We start from the raw sequence: 24,196 nt of genomic DNA, 5'->3' as shown, positions 1-24,196 counted from the left end.
GACAAAAATAAATAAACAAACAAATAAATAAATAAAATAAAATTAGGGCCTGGGATTTAGCTCAGTGACCTAAGCAACTGCCTGGCAAGTGTGAGGCTGTGGTTTCGATCCCCAGTACCAAAAAAATATTAAATTTACAAAGTTAGTATGCAAAGTAGCCCAGGATGGGCCTGAATTTGTGATCCTCCTGCCTCAGCGTCCTAGAGTGCTGGGCTTACAAGATGATGGGGTGTGCTATCATGCCTGGCTCTGCTGCCATTTTTCCATGGGACGGGTTTATGGTACTTCACTGCCCAATCAGCTGTGATCAGGTGAGTACGGGAGGTAACAGATCACCCACCCTTCATTCTTTATTTCTCTGTTGATACACCCTTGGGTTAGTCTCCCTTCCTTGGAAAACCTTAAGTTTTACAAGTTTAAAACTGCAGCACTCTGGGAGGCTGAGGGAGGAATTATTACATAGTTTCAGCCCAGACTGGGCAATTTAACAACTTAGGGAAATTTTGTTTCAAAATAACAAATAACAAATAAAAAAGGGTCTGGGAATACAGCTCAGTGTCAAGGCTCTGAGTTTTATCTTCCAGGACCACAAAAACCAACCAAATGTATTTCAGAGGCATTTTACGCTTAACGTGCCTTTGGAATCCATCCTTCCATATTGAGTTCCCTTTCAGTGCCACACATCGGCCCACTTTCTACCTACGCATGTGAGCCAGACCTGGAGTGCACTAGATCCTTCCTCTCTAACTCACCTGCAGTTGTGGTTTCCTCCCCTAATATTCCTGGCACTGCTGTCCTCCCCGAGGATGTCCATAGGCCCAACTGGTCCTCCCACTTCAGAGAGCCCTCACTCTGTGCCTGCCCTTCCATGGCTCCCACTGCTCTGGGGTAGATGCCTTCTCACCCCGGATGGCCAGGCCCTGCAGACGGCTGGCTTCACCTGTCCTGTCCCCTGGCCACTGCAGGGTCCACCCTCCCTGCTTCTCTATACCCATGGCCTAGTTCAGTCCCATTTCCCACAGCGCTCAAGACAAAGGGCATCTCAGGGACGTTTCCCTGAAGCGTGTAAGGTCCTCTCTCTGGTAATCTTTCTATCATTACGATTTTATGTTCATTCGCTTCGTTCTCTGACACCTGACTAAGTCCTTGACTACAATGTTAGCTGCAAAGATGGACAGTCAGGCCTGTCTCACTTATGACATGACTTGGCATTCCACAGATGCTTATAAATGTTTGTTGACTGAGTGAATAACAGGCTGGGGAGAAGCTTTGTTTTGTCTGAGACAGGGTTTTGCTATGTAGTTCATGCTGGCCTCAAACTTGTGACAATCCTGCCTCAGCCTTCCAAGTGGTGGAGTTACAGATGTGCACCACCAAGCCCAGCAAGAAGCTTTTGTTCTTGAGGTCATAACTCTCAAGGTCCCATCCCACCACTAGACAGCCACAGTCCACGTGACCTGGCTTCTGAGGCGTGACAAGAATGTCTATCGTGGGCTATGAGGGGAGACCTTAGCCCAGACTAGTATCTTAGTTTATTTCAAGATGACTGTTTGGGGTGTCCCAATCCCGCCCTTCAGCTTCACCAAACTTACTGTTGCCAGTGTGTATAGATGTCCAAAAGGGTGAAAGGCTGAGCCAGGAAACTCTTCTGCAAAAAATAAAGAGAAAGTTGCGATCAGCCTCCAGCACAGGAAAGACCGCCTCTCTCAACCTCAGACTTGCACAGACAAATGGTCCGGGGCAGGATCTTCTGACTCTGGGAAGTGCTCCTGCACAGCCCTGCCAATAACATTCCAGATCTTCCCGAGACAAGAAAGGCAAGCGATTCCAGGTAAAACCTTGTAATATCCCATGAGGTTGGCTGGAGTTGGAACATTCCGAGCTAACAATTATTTATCCAGCTTCCCTGGCACTATCCACACCTACATTGCTATGAGATGAGCTTCTTCTACCCCAGCCTGACCTTTCAGAAGGCCTTCAAAGGCAGTCAATCTCCCCAAAGTACTGTCTCTACCTCGAGGCGGCCAGGTGGCACAAGCACAGCCTACTGGTCTGTGGGAAAGAGACTAAGCCTACAGGGCACCAGTTTCTTGGCAAAAGCAGAAGCAACCAGGTAGAATCCAGAGCCTTGCAGCTGAGGCCAGAGGGCCTACTCTCTGTAAAGACACAAGAACCCAAACGTGTCAAGCGCTCCACGGAGGCTTATGAACAACGTGGCAGGAACACAGGGTGGCAGCAACCTGAGTGGGCAGAGAGGCCAAGAGGCACATGTGGAGTCAGGCAGAGCTCCTGTCAACCTGCTAATCTCTCTACTTCTTCAAACTGCAGGATCTCTTTTGAAAATAGCAGTACGCACAGTCCAGGTTGCTATCAGGCTGAAGGAGACAGGCTTGACAGTGTACAGCACAGGGAGCTAGGACTCCAAGTCTGGGCACAGTGGCCTTTTCATTGCCTTCGAATGTGTCAGGCCCCAATCTCCAGCGGGGCTTTTGCCATTCTTGCTGTCTGGAATGCTCTCTCCTCTGCTAACCATATTCACTCCTTTCCTTAGGTCTCAACCACACTGTTGCTCCTCTGTGAGGCTTCCCTGGCCGCCCCACTCCCACCTACACCTGGACTCTGACATTCCTTCTCCCCCTTGCCTGCCTTACTGTGACACCCAGCACCTACCATGGACCGCATAAACTACACTCTGAGCTCTGATTTGTATCTGTCACTGTCTGCTCCTGCTAGGCAATCCGCTCCACGAGGGCACAGAAGAGCAAGATACTTTTGCCCAGGCACAAAATGTAACGACCATGGGCACTACCTCTAGCTCCCTTTCTCTGTTAAATGATATAATTGGAGAAAACAGGAAACTGAGTTCCAGAAGGTTGGGAAAACCACAGATAACTTCCTAGGATTCCTCACCCTTTGGTTCCTGCAGGAGATCCTGAGAGCAAGAGTTAGGACCACAGCCTTACTGTAGCCAAACTGATACTGACTAGTCAGCTCAATACCCAGCTCACCAGCTAAAACTCTGCCACAGTTTACCAGCGCTCCTCAGGCAAAGACAAATTGCCCAGGGAGAGATCAGACCAGCCCTCACCTCCATGGCAGACTGCAGGCTTTGTTTTTCACACTTTGGCCCCACCAGTCCCCTCTGGAGGCCACGGTGTACACGCGCTGCCCCTTCCTACACCAGGCAGTTTGCACCATGGCCTGCAGTACCTCCCCCTCCTTCAGAGCTCAGAGGAGCTGTCACTTCCTCAGGAAAGCAGTCCTGATGAGGGCACTCTGCCATTCCTCTTTTAGCATCCGGCGCCCCTCAGTGCACACTTTTGGATTCTTTAATGTGTAGCCTCTACACACTCTAAGACTCAGGAAGGACGAGGCATGGTGCTCACCACGCCTATCACCAGCACCCCGAGCACCTGACTAACACTTGTTGAATGAATGAAGAACGGGGAAACCAAAACCAAAAGAACTTTCCATTCCCCCAAACTGTCCTATCAGTACCGAGCAAGGCCAAGAGCCTGAGTTCCAGATCAACGACTACAGCATCCCTCTTCTTGGGGCTCTCAGTGGGGAACCTATGGCTTCTCACCCCAAAGCCAACAGCCACCTCTGTGGTCCAAGGGGGCTGTGCCGGACCACGTGGCTGGAGACTTAGAAAACTTAACACCGCCACTATCAGGAAGGTGGTGGAAGTGAGGGGCTCAGAAATTTCCACTCCCTGGGCGTTGGATCCCAAGTCCCGGCCCGCCCAGTACACGGACGGGGAAACTGAGGCCGAGGCGGGGGCTGGAAGTAGCTGAGGGTAGGCAAGGGCTACAGATCCCTCCCGCAACCCTGGACTCCCAGCCTAGAGTCCCGCGGGACCCGGGGCCGGTCAGATCTCCCCGGGTCGGTCAGGTCTCCCGGGTTGGGGGCGCGAGCCGCCGCTCTCCGGATCCCGCACGCGGGCCTGCGAACGCTTACCTGGCCGCTCTGTTCCTTCACTTCCCGCGCCGCGCGCACGTAGCCCGCGTGCAGCAGATGCTGGTAGATCAGGGGAAGCAGCTCCCGCCGCTTCCTGGCCTCTGCCATGCCCGCGACCCCCGGCCCACCGGCTCACCTGCAAGCCCCTCCTTGGTCCCGCCCGCCGCTTCCCTTGTGCCCTTAGACCCCAAGTACCCCACTTCCGGCTGCTGCTTTGCCTCGGCCGCGAGGCGCGCCGGGAAGTGTAGTCTCACACCCTGGAGCGGCAGGGCGGAGCCTCGGAAGGCAACAAGCCCTCCCATTGGCTAGGGGGTAGGACTAGCCTTGGACCCGCCCCGCGGGTCGTCCCTACAGGAACCACTTCCTCTTAATCCTTCAGACTTTATGCTTGAAGGAATTTGTCTTGGTGTTAATACTTTGAAGGGGGAACGGGAGCCTTTACTTATCTCTTAATTCCCAATCTCCTCGACATCTCTCACTGGATCCAAACTTCTGGTTTCTTGTTTACTGATTTCTCAGTTTTGTCTTGTTTTTTTGGTACTGGGGATTGAACCCAGGGCCTTTGCCTTGAGCTACATCCCAGACCTTTCCTTACTTTTTAAAACGGGATCTACTAGGTGTGAGTTTGATCCCTCCGTACTACAAACAGACCAAGAAAAAAGAAAAGAAAAGAAAAAAGGATCTAGCTAAGTCTCTGAATTGCTTGGGCTGGGATTGAATTTGTCACCCTGACTCATCTTCTTGAGCCCTGGGATTACAAGTATATGCCACCATGTCTGGCACATTTCACATGGTTTTTTTTTTTTTTTTTTGACTTATGAACCATGCGTGAGTTGTTATTACTTCATGCATGGAACACATCTTTACTAAGCATCCTACCATGGGCTAACACTGGCTAGGTTAAGGGCAAAAAGAGGAAAAAAGAAAAAGACTAAGACATAGAGATTGCCCTCTAAAGTGGGAGGGCAAGAGACTTAGCTGGTAATCAAGCAACTATAGTTTTAATGTCTGGTGTGTGTTGTCATTGTTGGGTACAGCACAGCTCTTGGGAGCACAGAGGAGGGGCACTTCACCCCAAAGAGACATCTGAGTAGGCGTTTCTAGATGCAAAAGAGAGGGCTGGTACAAAGGAGGGGACGATGTATGAGTCAGGATAGGAGAAACTACCCTGGGATAAGCTGGGAACCCCGACACCCCTGTGCTGCTGGTTGATGGATGTGGGAAGAAGAGGGGCCCAATGAGGACATCTGAGGATGCAGAGGCAGACAGACTAGAACATTCTCTTCACTCCAGCAGAGTTTGGACTCTGCTCCAAGGACATTACACAGCTACTGCATGGTTTTGGACAGGAGTGTGACCTGGATTTGTGCTTTTAAAGATTGCCATGACCAAAGCCCAGAGATGAATCTGTAGAGGACAAAACTGGATGGGAGACTGTTGTAGTTGCTGAGGGGAGGTTGGCAGGCAGAGGATGAGCTAGCTGGGGAATACTGATGCAGCTGCTTTTAACTTCATAGTCCTGGGGAGGATCTAAAGACAGCCTGAATCCTCTAAATCCTGCTACCACTAAAAAAGCCCCACCTATGACCACTTGAGGATCTGGGGGAACATCTAGATACAAGCCATAACATTCTGTTCCTGGCTCCCCAAACACTCATGCACGTCCCTTTATGAAAAATGCGTTTAGCTCATCTTCAAGAGTTTCAACACTGCTGAAAACTCCGTCTCCTCTGAGATTTAAGATAAACTCTTAGCTGTGAGCCCCTGTACAAATGAAAAGAAAGTTAAACACTTCCAACACTCAATGGCTCAAGACAGGCATTTCCATTCCAAAAGATATAAATAGGGGCATACAAAGGAATAGGACCAAAGGAAGACCAAACTCCAACAGGGCAAACATTAAGTCTTATGGTTCTATGCCTAGCATCTGAAACAATCTGTAGCAAGATATGAGCTCCAAAGGGCTTGGATAACTCCATCTCTATGGTGCTTCATGTAGTTGTAGCTCCCGTGGCTTCTTTCTTTGGTAGTATGGGTTGAGTACTGTCTTAGTTACTTTATGATCGTCGCTGAGACAAAATACCTGATGCTCACGTTGGGAAAGGAAAGGTTTATTTCTTACAGTTTTTGGAGGTTTCAGTCCACACTCAGTTGGCTCCAAGGCAGGCGGGCATGGCTGGACCGCAGTTCATGGCAGCCATTGACAACAAGCTCAAACCAGCAAAGAGAAAAACACACCTTCTTCCTGCCATTACATCACATCCTGGCTCCACCCCTATGTGGGTGGAGCACTGACACCATCAATCCAAGCACTATACAATGAACCATCACAAATGAACAATGCAAACTCATGAGGCCTGGGGGACACAAACATAAACCATGACAAGTACCTATCAACCAATTCCCAAGAAACTGCTTCCCTAGGCTGTTGCCATTCTGGAACATGGTGCTCTGGGCCTTTCTCTCTCTCTCTCTCTCTCTCTCTCTCTCTCTCTCTCTCTCTTTCTCTTCTCTCTCTCTCTCTCTCTCTCTCCCTCACTCTCTTTCTCTCTCTCTCTCTCTCTCTCTCTCTCTTGAGACAGAGTATCACTATGTAATTTAGGCTGGCCTTGAATTCACTATATGCACCAGGCTGGTCTCGAACTCACCACAATCCTTCTGCTTCAACCTCCCAAGGGCTGGGAGTATTACAGGCATGCGCCATCATGTCCAGCTGGAGTTGTCTTCTCAAAGCAAATTTTTTCACCTTTGCAACTCTGAAGCTGCAAAGGCTGGAGTCCTTTTGCCTCTTGTGTGGTCCTCAGGCCATCTTTTCTGTTGTCTTCTTCTGAAATACTTGGCTTTTTCTTGCTAGTCTTTTCAGTGATCAATTTCTCCATTCTTCCATCTTGACAGGCTGAAGCTTTATTGGAGTTTTCTTTCTGGCCAAACGCACAATATTTTGAATCTCCCTACTGGGCTGTTTGCTCTTGAGTAGCAACATAAATTTGGCTAAAATCCACCAACAATAGCCATGCCACTGCCTCAAAATCCTACTGCCTTGACATTTCTTTTGCCAGATTAATTAGTCTACTACCCTTAATCTCAGCCTCAGGCCAAGTCTCTGGACATGAGGAAAATGCGGACAAACTTTCTGGCAAGGCATAATACACATCCATCTGAACCCCAACAGCCAATGCAGTTTTTCTTTCCAGCAAAAACCTTCTAAGCCTGGTCTTCATCTCCCATAAAGGACAACCTCAGTTGTTGTAGCTCTGCTTTTTCAAGTCTGCATCTCTGAACCTCTCCTAGTTCTTCGAATAACCCTGCTCCAAAGGCTCCTAAATCACATGGTCAGGTACAGTCATAGCAACAACCCCACTTCTCTAGTACCAAATTCTATTTTAGTTACTTTTCTTGTTGCTGAGACAAAAATACCAAACGTCCACAAGGTAAGGAAGGAAAGATTTATTTAGTCCCAGTTTGTAAAAGTTCCAATCCATAATCAGCTGGCTCCAAGACAGGGTGACATAGCAGACAGGCATCACTAACAGAAACAGTTCATGATGGGCAGAAGGTAGCAAAGCATCAAGGGGTGACTGCAGCTCTTTCTATCTTCTCCAAGTTACTTCAGGCAGGTAACACTCATACCCTTAATCCTAGTGTCCTTGATCCTAGCACTTCAGCATAAATCAATTTGCTCATAGCATCACATACTTTATCCAACCGCCTGTGAAAAAGTCCCAATTACAACCACATGAGGCTTGAGGGGGACATCTAGTCACAGGCCATACATGAGGGATCACTACTCTAGGGAAAAACAAAAAAAGGGCAAGATGACTGAATCTAGTATCAACAGATGTTTATTTTTTTTTTTTATTGGTACCAGCGACCAAACTCACGACCATGCGCTTGCAAAGCAAGTGCTTATGCCGCTGAGCTAAATCCCCAGCCCAACAGATGTTTATTGAACAGATACTACTGGGGGCAAAATAGTTTCAGCTTCTACAGAGCTTACAGTATAATGAGGGAGACACATACTAAAATTATAATACACCATTACAAGAGAGTATTAGTCACTTTCCTGTTGCTGAGATAAAATACGACTGCGACTTAAAGGTACAGAGGCTCACTCATCTCACAGTGTCCAAAGATTCATTTCCTAGTTTGCTGGCACTGAGGCAGGGACTTCATGATAGAAGTGTCATCAGGTTTTGGGATACTGGCATCTTGGTTTCCAGGTTCTTTCCATCTCAAAGAATTAAGTGAAACAAAGAAAACAGTGACAAATTTATTTGAAAAATTAAAAATGAAGGGGCTGGAGATTTAGCTCAGCGGCATAAGCGCCTGCCTTGCAAGCAGGCAGTCGTGAGTTCGATCCCCAGTACCGATAAAAAGGAAAAATACAAAAAAAGAAAAATTAAAAATGAAGGGTAAGGGGAAAACTGGCTATGCAGAGCTTGGGCAGAACAAAAGAGAGAAAAAATTAAAAACCAAAATAAAAGTACCCTTTGGGGGAGAGGGGGCGGGCTACCCTCGAGAGGAAAGCTACAGAAGGACACTTTCAATGGCATCACTTTGCTTTATTTCTTTCACACACTGTGGGAGCCTTTAAGAACTCCATATGTGGGGCCTTGGAAATTATTTGGTGCACATCATGGAATCTGGTTGCTCTTACTCCTCAGCCAGCTTTTCTATGCCCTGCCTTCCTGCCTCATTCCCCTGAGATACACAAATCCCCATAATTCTTTATGAGGTGCTGAGAATGGTGGTCTCTGTCTTCTATAGCGTTTTCTGGCTAGAAAGGGTTGCAGACTCTACCTATGGGGTGATCATGTGCTTTCCAACAACCTTGAGGTGCTGTGGCTCACGAAGCGAGTTGAAGAAAGAAAAACCCGTCAGGAATTCATGACCGTGGAGCTGCCTGTTAAGAGAAAGAAACTTTATTATTGTCCAAGTATGAAGAGCTGGACAGATTTCCAAACTTTCTGTAGAAGACAATACATGTTAGAGACGAATGTCGTATAATTACCAAGAGTCTAAGACCCATGGCCTTAGCAAGGTCCTATTTGCTTATCTTTAGCAGCACTATAATCTTGCTTTTTGCAGAGAAATTTCAAGTTTTCCAGAGGTTCATAGGAATAACTTTCTTTTTGGGTAGCCTTGTTCTTCAGACAGTTCAGATGGAGCTAGTTTCCTTCTAGAAAGATAAATCCAGTTATCTATTTCTGCCACTTGTACTGCAGTGAGTATGGCAAAGTTAGCAACTGAACCAGGAGTCAAGCTTCTCTTGGCCGAGTTTTGCCAGAGCTCACTTCAGGGTCTTGTTGGCTCTTTTTATCTTTCCATAAGATTGAGGACCATTTTCCATGTAGGACTTTTATAGCTTGTCACATGGCCCTTGAGGAAGACCAGAATGTTGTCTTAGAAACTGAGAATAAGATTAAGGTCTTGAGGGGCTGTAGGACTGCCCTTCTTGTCTCTGAACCTTTTGATTTCCCAAGGAGACTTAAAACATTTCCCTGTGGTGCCCTTTTATAGTGCAAGACTGCAACCTGCCTAGGAAGATGCACTGCCTCTAAGAGTTGTAGAATTTCCTGCTTATGCTTTATAGATGATTGTTTATTAGTCAGTAAGCCTCTTTTTTCCTCCAGATTGTTCCTCTAGATTGCATGGACATGTAGCATTAAAAAGGTGTATCTGAAGTCCACATAGATATTTAATATTTTGTGTTTTCTTAATGTTGATGCCAGAGTAAGAGCTATTAGGTTTGCCTTTTTAGCAGAGGTTCGTAGGAGGAAGAAGTGTAGCTCCAAAGACCTGTTGTAAACTGACTACTGGATAATCTGCCTTTTGATATCCTTCTTGGACAAAGTTACTTACATCAGTGAACCACACCTCAGAGTCTTGGAGGGGCAGGTCACTGATGTCCTGCTGGCTTGCATAGGTCTGGGAGATCACATGTTCATAAGAATGGATAACTTCCAGGCCTGTACACATCAAAAAGGTAAGATTAAGAGTCATGCACATTTTTATAATAACCTCAGGGATGTCTAAGAGCATGCCCTGGTACTTGGTAAGTTGTTCCCTTGTTAACCACAATTAACCTTTTGTGTCTAGAATAGCTCTGACCTGAAGGGGAACTAGGACTTCTAGTCTTTGCCTCAAAGTTAACTTTGCAGCTTCCTCTTTTGATATAGCTGTACCTGCTACTGCTCTCCAGAAGTGTGGCCATCCAGTAACCACTCCATCTTTTTGAAAAGTATACCCACAAGTAAAATCCATTTGGGGCTTAGCCAGAATTTGGGAATTGCCCCCAATGTTGCTAGTGAACCTCTTCCAGCAAAAGAATAGGACAATGTGGGACAATTAGAAAATCATGGTTAAACATCTGACCTTCAAAGTGACACCTCAAGAGGAGGAGTAAAGAATCTCTGATTAGTGCATTCCTAGACCCCAACTTTGGCTACAGACATAGGGGAGAATTTTCTAGAGAAGGAAATCAAAACAGAATGAGCTACCCCTATAAGAATAAGCAGTTAGATTGGCTTACCCATGATGTCTAAGTTTACCCAGGGTTCCTCAGAGGAGATGGTGATGTTCGTGGGCAGGAGAATTGCAGGTTCCCTTGGGCCTTGTCAGTTATCAGAGTAGGAAATGAAAGTTTTGGCTGGCCTAACCCTGCTCTGTAAGTGGGGACACTCAAACGTCCATTGCCACAAGTCAGACACATTAGTAGCCTGATAGTTGGAGCAGGACCCAGGCAGAGGCTTGGTGCAATCTTGTCCCTTGACTTACACTTGAAAACAGAAACTCTTTCCCTGATTGCCTCTGGGTTTTCCTTTAGATGACCTGGGTGGGTTTAAAGCATTGCCAAATGCATCAGCTATAATTTTAGCCTCTGTCTTTTGCCCTTCCTCTGGGTCCTGATTGTTGAACATGGAAAAGACCATGTCCAGCAATTGGTCCAAGGGTGTTTGAGGGCCCATCTGATGTTTTTGTAGATTATGCCAAATATCTGGAGCTGATCAACAGATAAAATTATGTGCCACTAATGTTCCTCCCTGGAAGATGGATCTATATTTGTATATTTTTGAGAGACTTCTACTAATTGGTTACAGAAGACAGCTGGATTTTCCTCTGTATCCTGTATGACTTCACTCTATAATAATTAACAGACTTTTAACATTCCTTTTTAATCCCATGGTAAAAGCAGCTAGCATGTCAGACACCATTTTTAGTCCATGACTAATTTTTTTTTTTTTTTTTTTTTTGGTACTGGGGATTGGATTTATCCATGACTAGTATTATAGTCCCAGTTTGGTATTGTTGATGGAAGAATAGCCACTCCAAGGTGGATTCCTTCCTTTTTAAAAGTACATTGCTGATTTGCATAGTTCCTAACCTCTTATAGAATTCTTTATCTTCCATCTAGGGTACAGCAAGTGGCCAAAATGAAGTGAACATCTTGCCATGATAAATCAAAAGCATGAGTTAAAGTTTCAAACCCAACTGCAAACTTACTAAGAGCCTCTGACACTTGGCTTACTCATTCTTTTCACTGATAGACTGAAAAAGGAGTCTGATTTAATGACTTAGGAACCATAAGAAGGAGGTGGAAGGGACCTCCCAGTGTCATCAAATCGATCAGAGAGAGCTACATGCCTCTGAGAGACAGGCGGAGGTTCCAGGAGAGGGTTATCCTTTTTCTTGGGGACCCTCTAAATACCATAGCTCCTGAGCATTCCCTTTGATAAAGGGTCACAAAATCATGAACATAAGGCATTTTATTCCACCTTTTATATTTTAAATAGAAATTCTATAACTGAAGAATGGTCTAGTAATTTAAAGTACTTTCTCATATACATCTCATCATTTCCCAGTTCATACTGAATCCAAGCCATATTGCGAGAGTAGATAAGCTGGTCCTGTTTTAAATTGTTGGGATCAAACTTTTCCCATTCATCAAAGATACAGTCTAGTGCTGAGGTCAGTGAACAAGAAGTTTCCCATTGTTTTGTCTTGGGGATAAAAAGAGGCAGACAGGGGCTGGGGATTTAGCTCAGCAGCATACGAGCCTGCCTTGCAAGCAGGCAGTCATGAGTTTGATCCCCGGTACCAATAAAAAGGAAAAAGACAAAAAAAAAAAAAAAAAAAAAGAGGTAGACAACTGGGACTTGGATTCTTAAGATGGTGATGCAGAAGGAGGAGGCCCAATATGAGTCCACAAAACATCCCCTATGAGATTCAAACTCTGACTAGACAGATAGATGTCTCTGTCTGATACCTTAGAGTGATGCTGGCCTCATTCACAGAAGTACAGAAAACAGCGCCTTTGAGGACTTTTGGTCTCCATACTGGGGCCCATGAACTCAGTAGGGGGAAGGAGATGTAGCCACTTGCTGAGCTTATCTAACCCCTTCACTTCCCTGAGACAAGGGGAGACCCCCCCCCCCCATGAAGTTCCCTTAGCCACCTAGTGAAGCCACTCAAGCTTAAGCAGAGGGGAGCAATATGGGAAAACTATCTCCTGCATTTATTCTGATAGTAAAGACCTTGGTACTTCATTTAGGGCACTAAGAACAGGGAGGGTTCTGCTTTTGTGTATTCACAGTTACCTTGGTTAAGTTTTAAATGCTATTCATTTGTTCAGCTCAGGCTGTCAGGCATGTTTTAAAATTACCTGCATCTACACAAGGAATATAGCCAGGAAGCAATAGCTTCAGTCATGCCTGAAGCCGAGTCAGCTAGCGGTGGCCCAGCTGTCAGTGGTCTCAGGCTGCCCGCTGCATGCCTGTGGGTGGCTTCAGCTTATTAGTCCTTTCCTCAGGCCTATGTGGCTGCATGCGTCAGTGAAGGTGACTGGGCTTCTGACCCGGTTGCCCTGTGCACCCGATGCCCAGGTCACCCAGGCAAAGGTGACAGGGAAGGGTTGAGAGGAGGTCTTGCACATGTGCACAGTCCACGCTGTCAGGTGGTTGTGCCTTCCCAGAAGGCTGCTCGGTGCTACGATGCCTGCTCCTCCTGTTGCTGCCACTGGCAGAAGCTGCGAGATGTTTTAAAAGTGGGCACATTTTTCTCTCCTCTTCAGGAAGAACTTGTGCCAGTTTAAATAATTTTTTAAAAAGAAGAGGTTGTTTCTTCTTCTGTCTTTCTTTTTTTTCAGTACCAGGGATCAAACTCACGACAGCCTGCTTGCAAGGCAGGCGCTTATGCTGCTGAGCTAAATCCCCAGCCCCTTCTTGTTCTCCAAAAGCCCACAAGGTCTCTAAGATCAGAGGCTTAGTTTGTATCCACAAAGGCAAGGTTCCATAAGGTCAGTTGGTTCCAAAAAAAGGGAAAAAAGGATGGTGAGGGTTGGTGAAAGATGGCATCTAATCGTGTGACAAGATGGCAGCCAGCCACATGACATAACATGGTGGCACTCAGGACCAAAACAGCAAATCAAGAAAAAAACAAAACAAAACAAAAAAGTTTGCAATCTGGGGTACATGGAGGCCAGTCTAGTTTCCAGAAAGGGTAACAAAATACAGCAAACAAATGCAGACAGCAAGACCCTAAGCTTTAGACTGCACACATAGTGCTGCAGGGTCTCTGCAAGGTCCCTCTGAGAGGGAGGGAAAAGAGAAAAGATGTCTTTGTGACACTTTAGAGGGAAACAAAATGTCTCTGTGGGGCCAGTGTGGGGCCTTACCTGGTCTCCTGGTACCTGAGTCTCCTGGCTGGGTAACCCAAATAAATGTTACTGGGTTTGGGGGTTCTTTCCATCTCAAACAAAGAATTGAGTGAAATAAGCAAAAACAGTGACAACATTTATTTGAAAAATTAAAAATGAAAGCTATAGAAGAAACTGGCTCTGCAGACTTTGGGCCAAGCTAAAGAGAGAAAAATTACTAACCAAGATAAAAGTACATCCTGGGAGACACGGGGCAGGCTGCCCTCAAGAGAAAAGCAACTGGTAGCCTGCTTTCGATGGCATCCCACCTTTTTACTTCTGCCACAAATTGTGGGAATCTGTGAGAATTGCTTGGGTGGAGCCTTGGGAATTATTTGGTGCAGGACCTAGAATCTGCTCACTGTTAGTCCCTCAACCAGCACTGCCTGGCTGCCTCAGAAGGGTGTGGCAGTGCAGAACTGTTCAATTCCTGGAGGTTGGGACACAGTGCCAGAGAAAGGCTAGGTACTGACTCCAAAATCACACCTCCATGACTCATCCAGAGACACTGAGAAGCGTGCTTCATTAATCCCTCTAATGACTCCCAAGCTAGTCCAGTTAACAGTCCAGATTAACTGTCACACAGAAGGAGAAGGATGGCATTTTCTTACGGAACACTGGTGTTTGAAAGCTGCTGCGTCCACGTGCCTGGTTCAAATTCTGGCTTTGCCTCTTTTAAAAATTAATTAACCAATTAGTTTTGAAACGGGGTCTTGTTATGTAGTTCAAACTGGCCTTGAAACTATGTAGCCCAGGCTGGCCTCAAACTCACTATGAGTCTCCTGCCTCAGCCTCTGGAATGCTGAGATCACAACATAAACCACTAGACCTTTTTTTTTTTTTTTACTACATCTTTTTTGAAATTAAAAAAAAAGAGAAATTAGACCTAGGCTAATTCATGTTAGGCAAGTGCTTTACTACTGAGTGTAAATATCAATCCATGCTGTTAACTAAATGACCTTGGACAAATTACAGAACTCTGTGCTTCAATTTCTTTGCCTATAAAATAAAGATAATAAAAATTTATACCTTCTAGGGTGATCATGAGCGCTAAATGAGTTCTAAGGAGAAATACTTAGAAGAGCTCTGACATGGTGCTCTGTATGTATGTATGTTACCTATTATTGTGAGAGTATTTGACAGGAATGAGAGTTTGTCTTAGGAGATGGGGAAGGATCACCTGAAGAAGTGATGTCTATGATGGCTCCTGAATTACCTGTCGAAGAGCATCCTGGGCAAAGGGAGGAACCTGTGCAAGGGGACTGAGACAGAAGGGAGCAAAGACCAAAGGGACAGCAGGGGATTAGGGAGTGTGAGCGCAGAAGACAGATTCCTTATTAGAGCCCTTTTCCTTCAGCCTGAGAGGGGTTGGAAACCCAAGTGGCCTGTGAGTGGCTGGAGGAGGGGACAAATGGAGGGAATGGGTGGATGTGGGAAGGGTAGGCAGGGTGGGGAGTGCAGCTAGCCCTCCAGGGGAGAACAGTGGCCAGGTGCTGGTGGCATTCAATGCGAGAAGTGGGGAGCCAGTGAGGGGGTAAAGTTGATGCAGAGACATTTTTGGAGGGGAAGGGAAAGGGAGAGGCAGGGTCAGGATGGATCTGGGAGCTCTGGAAGGAGAGGCAGGCAGAACCTTTCTCTGGATGGGAAAATTAAAATGGGAGGTGAATGTAGTTCTGTTTTAGATGGCCTGAGCTTGAAATGCCTGTGGACACGGAAAGCAGGCATCGAGTGTGTTCTTGGGTGCAGCATGGAGATCTGGGCTGGAGAGGAGGACAGGAAGTTGTCGGTGCATGTGTGAAGCTGGGTGTAGAGACAAGCTTGGCTGGAGAGAAGAGAAGGGGGTCCAGGGTAGAGTTCGAGGCACACCCCCAGGGTAGGGCTGAGTGAAGTGGACAAGCCGGTGAGGCTGAGGAGGAGTGGTCTGGGAGGACTGGGGGGGATTGTGGGAGGAAGCTAAGGGAGGAGGGGAGCACGGTGGAGTCAGTGGCCGTGCTGCTTTGAGAGGCCGAGGGGTGGTGAGGATGGAACTGTGTGCTGCGGTTTAAGTGCAGGCGTGGGGGCTGCCGGGGCCCTCTGCAGTGCTGCTTGTGTGGAGGGATGGAGACGGTCAGAGGCAGTGGTGATGAGCACAGGAGGGAGGGGAGAGACAGTGTCTTCTGAGCTTTGAGTGAGGAAGCGGGAAGCTGATTGACAGGGCAAGGTGAGTGATGCGGGGAGGTGTGTTTTAAGGTGAAGGGATCCAAGGTGTCTTTAATCCGGCGTGTAGAAAACCAGAGGAGATAATCAGTGAACAGTGTTCGTGAGCGTGTGCGAGGGGTTGGGATCAGGCGTGTGGGTGGAGGGGTTGGTCTTGGAGAGGAGGAGGGATGATTTCTCTAAAAACCAAAAAACCACGCGGGAACAAAGAAAGAATGGGTGCAGATGTAGATGTAGGTTTGTAGTGGGATGTTAAGGGAGATTTCATGTTGAGCTGCTATTTTTTTCTGCCAAGTGGGAGGCAAGGTCTGCTGAGAGCGAGGAAGAGGTGGTGAGGAACGGGAAGGAAGGAGAAGAACCATCATTCAGAGTCAAGAAGCAGCTTGCCCACAGAACCCACAGTGGCCCAGTAGTTCTGACCACCCAGTAGGGCTTGGTGGTCGTGCATGTATGTGTAGCCTGTCCTGCCTTGTGGAGTGATTTGGGTCGTCAAACCTCACCTGCCAGGTTTAGGCAGGGGGAAAGTACTTAGGGGATTTATCCAGGTCTAAGAGTTTGCTTAGAAACTTGATGAGAGGCCCCATCTCCAGGCCCTGTGAACTAGGCTGGGTCTGCTAGGTAGGGAGGGATGTAAAGGCACATGCGGCTGTTTTCAGGGAGGTGGTGGGAGCCACCTTGATGCAGGAATCAGACAGGTGAGCAGTGCAGATTGGTGCTTGTGTGGCTCTATGGGCAGAGAGTTTATGAACCATCACAAGACCAGAGGTTATTTTCTTTTCTTTTCTTTTTTTTTTTTTAAGTCTTTTTCCTTTTTATCGGTACTGGGGATCGAACTCATGACTGCCTGCTTGCAAGGCAGGCGCTTATGCCGCTGAGCTAAATCCCCAGCTGCTAGACCAAAGGTTATTTTCACTGCTGCTCCCCTCCAAGAACCAATTTTTGCCTCCTCAGGGAATTTAAACTCATGGGCAGCAGGTGCCTGGCAGTCTTGTTGGCTTCAACACCCACAACCCCTAGCGCAGTGCCTGCACACAGTAGGCTCTCAGTCACTGTGGGCAAATGCAGGGGTACACTCCCTAAAAAGGGGGCAGGGCAGGAGCAGCTTTCCAGGAGGAGATGGAGGAGGAACTGGGTGTGCATCCTCGGCTGACCCTGGAAGACCTGGAGAACTGGGATTAAAGTAAAACACAAAGACAACCCCGCCAGGACAGTCTAATCCCTTCTGTCTGGCAACAGGTTGTTTGTTTTTGTTTTGTTCCTAATAAAATTCATTGCTGGCACTTAAACGCTTTGTCCTCAGCTCCTGGGAGGCTGCCTCTTTTGTGGACACTTTCTTTATTTCCTTGATTTTCCAAATCATACCCTTCACTGAACTGCCTCAGGGCCCAAGCACAAAATTAAAACATTAAACTGATAAAATATAACATGGCAGCGATTAATGCAGCAGCAAACAAAACAGTACATTAAAAAATATGAGCCTCAGAGAATTTCTCTGCCCATCAGGAAAAGATGCTTTTGTTGGTGGTCCAAGTCCTACACTTCCAGACCACTCAGTTGTGGGTGCCTCAGGGCAAACAGCCGGTCTTGGTCACCTCAGATTCTCAGGCAGGGTGCTCAGGAAATAAAGGACGGAAGAAAGCTCAGCAGGTGGGGCGCTCTGCCCTCCTCCTCCAGCAGAGGTGGGAGGGAGGTCCTCTGATACAGAGCAGTGGCTACTGAGCCAGGACTCAGCCGCCTACCTTTCTGGTCTGGCTCTGCCCTGTGATGTTGGGCCCACCCGCTTGTCCACTCTGGTCCTCAGCATCACCTTTTGTTAAGGGAAACTGCTGGAGAAAGCTCCTCCAGCTTTGGATTCTCTAGGGAAGGGCCCCTCTGGAGGGCTGCCTGTGTCCCCACAACTCAGAGAGAGCTCCCTTCATCCACAATGACAACAGGGTTTCCCTGTCCCATGTCACCTTGGCCAGTAGATTTCTCACAATTTCCTTCCCTTTCATGGAATGACAATTTCTCTATTTCTTTTTTCTTCAGTCTTACAGGAGTTTTTAAAGGCTTGCAAGTTGTTACAGAAATAACAAGTTAAACAATCCCAAAGCTATATCAAGACAGAGTTAATCATCTCTCCCTCCCTCTGATCCATTCTGAGCCGGCTTCTCCACGCTCCAGCCCCTCCCCTCCCCAGCCAGTCCTGGGGGCCTGATGCTAGATCCCTGCCCACCCCTCTCTACTCATATAAACACAGACATGCTCCCCAGTGTGGATCTTCCCTGCCCTTCTTTCCGCCATTTCTCTTTCCTACAAAAGGGCCAACTTTGCAACCCTATTTTCATTTAATAATAATATATCAGAGATATTTCTCCAGACATTTGGACCTGCCACACCTTTTTGGGTAACAGTTTGTAAGGTGCATGCAAGGCCCAGAGCTGGGGCTCAAGAATTGCAAACAGTATCCAGTTTAACCTCGAAACAGCCCAGGAAGCGCAGCAGCTGGATCCCAGTCCTTTAGGTAGACGATGAAGCCACGACTCAGAGAGGTTAAGGCCTCAGCCATGTGCAATAGCATGGCAGGATTTGAACAGGCTCCAGCTGCGAGGGAGCCTGACCCAGGCTTGGAGCAGGACCCTAGACAGAGGAGAGACAGCCACTGACAGTTTTTTGGCTAACACAATAGAACACATCCAGTAAACACACCCATAGAGACTGGAGCTTTGAAATCTGTCAGTTGGAATTAAAGAGGGCCAGGGGGATACATGTATTTTATTTTAATAGATAAAGCCGGATAACTGCCTAAAGGGTTTTAGCAATTCACAGCCCATCAGCACAATTTCTTATTTTTGTGGCTTTCCTCTATGGGTCCTTAGAGAGCATGTAGCCCAGCTCTCTCCTCTCCTTGTTAAGGAAATGGCCCAGTGACAGGGCAGGATCTCCAGTCAGTGAGAAGTGGAGCTAGGGCCTTATCCCTTCTTGCCTGGGCCATCATCCCATCTTCTTCCCTTCAGGCAACCTCTGTCTCCTCTCCTTCCTCCCTCTTGTCTACGCTCTGAACTGTTAGACATCACATCACTTCCCTGCTTATCAACCGTCTCCCAGCTGAGTGACTGGCCATGGGCTCGAGTCACAGCTCTGCCTCCCCCACAACTCTGCAGCACTGTGGTATAAATGAGAAATCTGCCACTGAGCTACACCCCCAGTTTCCCCCCCTCCCTTTTTAAAAAAAAAATTTCAGATAGGGTCTCTCTAAATTGTCTAGGCGGGCTTTGAACTTCCAATCCTCCTGTCCCCACCACCCAAGCAACTGGGAATACAGGCGTGCGTCACCATGCCTGGCTTCAAGTCACAGCTTCTTAAGAGGCATTTGGAGCCCATCTCAGTCTGTTCCCTGGCATATCTCCTTTAATCCAAACCAGCAACCAAATCTTGAGCACACACTGTCCTTGGAACATCTCACACCATTTGAACAGAATTGCCTTTTTCCTCTTCGAAGTTTGAGTGGTTCCCACTTCTCCTACAAAGTCAAAAGCAAATGCCACCTCTTTCAAGGTGTCTTCCTTGATCACTCAAGCTTCCTGCCTCAGGCAGTCTCCCTGCGGGGCAAGTGTTGTGGAAATGCCAGCCAGGAGGGGGCAGTGCACACCCAAAGGCAGGTTCTGAAAGGTCAAGGTCACTAGGTCGTTTAGGTCCTGCCCAGTGTGGCAGCCTGCAGAAATACCAGCTGCAGCCTCTGGTAAGCTCCGCCCTCCCTGGGCCTCAGTTTGCATTTCTGTGAAAGGACAGGGTTGGGGCTGGTTCAGTGTTTCTGAAAGTGCGTGATATGCAAAGTGGCTCTGCGAGATAAATAGGTGGACATTTTTAAAACGGAAATCATTATGTGTTTATTTTAATGTGAATTAGATAAAAAATAACTAGTACATCAAACCTGTTATTTCTCAGATAGTATTGCTTCAGATGGGTCTAAATAGGTATTCAAGTAAAAAAACAGTCAATGTAAAAGAAAGTACCAATTAAATGATAGTACAGGTGGTATGCTGGCGGCCAATGGCTGCCGTCAGGAAAACATTGGTCTGCCTTTAATGTGCAGACTGCTGGGATCTGCGTTTGGTAGGTGAGAATGGGGAGAAGGAGCTGCTGCGGGAGCTGGGGTGCTGGCCTTGGGGTGCAGAGGAGGAATTCAAGCAGATGGCCGCGTCTTCACCCTAGGCCCTCCTCCACCTGCAGTAAGGGGTACAAGTGCGGGCTCCCCTCCCCGCCTGCTTCTCAGCTTCCCTGCGGTTACTAGGGAGTAGGAGGCTGAGAGGGCCGCATTCTGGAAGCTCATCTGCTCCCTCTTTCTCACCCAGCACCCTGCTTGGCATCAACTGTTCAGGGTGATGATTAACAAGGATGTAGAAGGCACTGGGGATGGGGAGAGAAAATAGGTACACAGAGTTTCCCTGCATTCGTGAATACCCAACCCTGAATGACCAGCTAGTGCTTCCTGTGTTTGGCTGTGCTTTGCAATCATCTGTTTATTCAGTGAAAATACAATCCCAAGACTCTGCTACAGGCCATTCTGGTCTTACGGCCCCTGCACCTGTGTATTTAGAAACTCCCCAGTCCATTCTGATCCTTCTAGGTCTGAACCATTATGTCAGGCAGCATCCCTCCATCAGGGTAGCTGTGGATGCTCAGGGAGGTGGTGTCACTTACTCAAAGTCACCAAGTGAGTCTACCACAGTGATCCCGACCCATACCTCAATTCTTTCCATAGAGAATCCCATGCTGAGCCTGGTTCTCAGTTTGCATAGAGAGCCCCGCTGACAAACTGGTGAGGCTTCTGCAGGCTTCCTTTGCCTCTGGGCTTATCAAGGACTTTCTCTGGAAGAGAACATGCTGTAGGAGCTGCCATTTGCTGAGGAGCCCAGAGCGGTGGGGGTGGGGATGGAAAAGAGTGCAGGGGGTGCCAATGGAGGGGCTGTCGGGAGAGTGGCCTCCTTCCTGCAATGTGCCAGCCTGCTGGGTACAGGGGCAGCTTGGATGTATGGCACCAAGAGTTGGGTTTTCACATGGGATCCTCCGGGAACATAATTAGGACCAACGGCAGGTAAAATTCTAGATGAGGCTTCCTAACAGTGGTTAGGGACCTGGCAGACAACTGACAAGGTTGTCCAGTTTCCTGTTTTTTTAAAATTAAAAGGCATTTGACATATGAATGACAAATCTAGGGATGAATTTAGGCAGATCTCATATTTCCACAACCTAGTCATGAAGTGAAACACTGTAGCTAAATAGATAAACACTATAGATAAATATAAAAACACCATAGATAAATGAAACACTATAGATAAACATTGCTTCATTCATCCCCCTCTTCCTGCCCAGAGGTGCCACCTGCCATTCCCTGAGGTCGGCGGGAATTATTCCTGCATGTGCTCTTATATTTATAACACTAATTATGCACTTATAAAATGGGGACAGTATTGTTTTCCAACTTCTAGTAAAAGACATAATACTGTATGTAGCCTTTGCCTTCTGCTTGTTTTCATCCAACATTGTGTTTGCAATTTACCTACACTGATGTACAGAGGTCCAGCACACACATTTCCACTACCCAATCTATTTCTATTTCATTGTGCCACAATTTATTAATTCTTTTTTCCGTAGAGGGGAACCGCGGTCATCTCCAGTTTTCCACGCTAATTGAGAAGGGACCAAAAGATGGAAGCGGGGAGGCCTTAGAAAGAATCGAGACGTGCTATGTACACGCACCAACTCCCACAGTGAACGTGGTCATTACATACTGCAGACATCCACTGCTAAAATGAAGAAATTAAAGCAACAAAGTCCACACCCCTGTGACCATCTCTGCATGTGTATCTCGTGTGCCTGGGGAGGAGCTCCTGTGGGAATGAAGATCTTAGGGTTCATCTGCCACTGCCCAGCGGTGGGTGTCTAAGGTGTGTGAGTCTACTGGTGATCGTCAGACCTCAGAATGTTGCCACTCTGATGGGGCTGAACGTCTCTCATGTTGGTTTTAATTTGCATTTCTCTGATACTTTCATGATTTTTACTAATTGTTTGGAGTCCCTCTCCTGGGGGTTGCCTGTTGTGTCCCCTGCTGAGGGTCCTATGAGATTGTCTGTGTTTTTCTTACTGACTTCAAAGAGCCTGAATCCTGTGATGTGCTGCTGATCTTGCCTGCCAGCTTTGGCTTGGCTTTTCTCTTTCAGTCTTTTGGTGCACAAAGCATCCATATCTTCTGTCATGGCTTGGGGTTCTGCAGTCCTCAGCTGGAGGTTGAAGCTCTGAAGTGTGGCTTCTTCCTTGGCATGGGAGAGGGTTCCAGTGCTGCCTACACTTGGGGTGTAACTCAGAGTGAATAATTTAAGGTGAATTAAGTGAACTTGAGCTAAATAATCTACCTTTGAGTTTCAGCTTCTTTACTGGCAAAGTAGGGGTAAGAAGACCCTTAGCTTTCAGTAGTGCTAAAAGGCTGGAAGGAGGTGTTATAGGAAGCACTGAAGCCTCCAAGGAAAGGGAGTGGTGTCACAAAATGTCACCAGGGAAGCTGCTACCTGAGAGCCAGTCGATGTGATGTTCTGACCTTGCTTGGCCTTAAGGGGTCAATGCAGTGTCTCCTGAGCCCATGCTCAGCGACTCTGGAGGAGGGAGCTGTATGGAGGGTCACTGGTGACCTCTCAGGAAAGCCAGAGGACGATGGAGAGTGTGTCCACACCCTCAAGAAAACCACAGCTGCTCCAAGCTGCCAGGTCACCCATGGTGGTGGGTTTGGGAGAGCGTCTGGTAGTTCCAAGGGAAATATTTGTCAGGGGGGAAAAAAAGATACACATACACAGTCACTTTCACTCATATGTGACCACATGCCAGCCTACGCAAACAGGTCTCTTGAGGCCATGGCAAAGGATACCTCCGTCACCTTTGAGTAATTCATCCTGGGCACAGCACATACTATTTGGGGGCAGGAATGAGCTATGGGGGTGTCAGGGAGAGTAGATAAAGGCCTCAGAGTCATCAGCCTCTTGAGAACAAAGCCACACAGCCTATGGTTGGCAGGGTCAAAACATGTGTCTTCCCTCATCCCATTTACTGACCCTAAGTCCCCCTAGCACCACCACTTGTGACGGGTCAGCCTGCTCAAGCGGCTGGAGCACTGCCTGGCTGTGAGGAATGCTGTTTAAAACAGAAAATTATTTCTGGGAGTAGGTGATATATATTCATAATGCAAAAATGTAAAGGTATAACATATATATAATATTTAATTGGTAGCATGTTATACATACTATTATAAACCTTGCTTTATTTTTCCTCATCCCATTTCTCTCCCCCAAATTTAGGACCTGGGCTATAACAGGCAGGAGTGAATGTCTGAAAGATAGATGGATGAGTGGATGGTGTGGTGATGGAGCCTGATGCTGTTCAGGGTTAGGCTTTTGGATTTAGCGTCCCAGGACTCACCCCCGACCTTGGGAGTTCCTTCTTCTCAGCGTGTCACTGCAGGTGGGTGAATTCAGGGCGTTTTGACCATGGCACAGAGCCATCATGGGGGAACTAAGTGAACCAGGCAGCTGAAAAGCTTAATTGTCATTTCCACCAGCAGATGGTTACCAGGGAAACTCGAAGGCTGTTAGAATGGGGAGGGGTTTTCAGGCAATGCTGTGCAGCAAGATAGAATCTCAGATTGGGGATGTTGTGTTCCCACAAGTCCCCTAAGACTTTAATTTTTAATTTTCCTTCCGTGATAATTCCAAACAATTAAGAACTGTATTTGTGGGTCATTTTGCTGTTTGCATTATAATGTTGCGTGACCATACAACATCGATGCTGTGGTATTTGTATTTATGATCTTATCAGCGTTGGGATCATCAATGACTTTGCATCCCCCTGAATGAACTGAGATTTTGCTGTTGATCAAACTGAAGTTTAGTTTTTCTGATATGTAAAAATTGTACTTTGTCCATGTTAATGGAGTACTGTATTCTGTTAAGCGGTTCCTTAAATGTGAGTCTATAGATCTTTAAGATCCCTGGACATATTTTAAGAGCCAGAGAGAATTTTCTTAAGGCATGGGTCCTTTGTTCCAGTATGAGAAACCCTAGCGAGGACAAAAGGGTCACCCAGTGAGGACAGCAAGCTTGATTCTGCTCTGTCTCTGCCTCTTTGTCCTTGGCTCATCTGAACTCTTTTTGTCTCATCTGCTTTAATTTCCTCATTAAATTATAGGGGTAAAAATGTCTTCTTAGCAAGATATTCTGAATGCGGAATGAGATGGTGAATGGGAAAGTCCTGTCTTTATGAGTGTGCTCAACTCTTTCATTTCATAAAAGTAGGAAGGAGACAGGGACAGGTGAAAGG

General features: G+C 47.1%; 1 protein-coding gene and 1 long non-coding RNA gene across 11 annotated transcripts in view; both read right to left on the bottom strand.

The window, feature by feature from the left end:
* Window positions 1-4,136, bottom strand: part of Tcof1 (treacle ribosome biogenesis factor 1) — a 37,684-nt gene extending 33,548 nt beyond the window's left edge. For 8 of the 10 annotated variants that reach the window (XM_063232376.1, XM_063232377.1, XM_013141044.3 and 5 more), the window contains exons 1-2: window positions 3,961-4,133; window positions 1,593-1,648 (exon numbers count right to left, since the gene is read on the bottom strand). In XM_063232376.1, coding sequence (XP_063088446.1) covers window positions 1,593-1,648; window positions 3,961-4,068 — 164 coding nt within the window. In that variant the 5' untranslated portion in view covers window positions 4,069-4,133. Of the gene's footprint in view, window positions 1-1,592; window positions 1,649-3,960 lie in introns of all 10 variants that reach the window. The other 2 variants (XM_063232380.1, XM_063232382.1) reach the window with 1 other exon arrangement.
* A 3,287-nt stretch (window positions 4,137-7,423) lies between these two features.
* Window positions 7,424-24,196, bottom strand: part of LOC134471928 (uncharacterized) — a 37,326-nt gene continuing 20,553 nt past the window's right edge. The window contains exon 3 of the long non-coding RNA XR_010041679.1: window positions 7,424-8,863. This is a non-coding gene — a long non-coding RNA (uncharacterized LOC134471928). The remainder of the gene's footprint in view (window positions 8,864-24,196) is intronic.

This window comes from Cavia porcellus, unplaced genomic scaffold, assembly GCF_034190915.1.
Source record: "Cavia porcellus strain 051 isolate PalLab524CR breed Dunkin Hartley unplaced genomic scaffold, mCavPor4.1 scaffold_21, whole genome shotgun sequence".
NCBI classification, from domain to species: domain Eukaryota; kingdom Metazoa; phylum Chordata; class Mammalia; order Rodentia; family Caviidae; genus Cavia; species Cavia porcellus.
The sequence above is the reverse complement of the archived record's forward strand: the minus strand, read 5'-3'. Positions and strand labels throughout refer to the sequence as shown.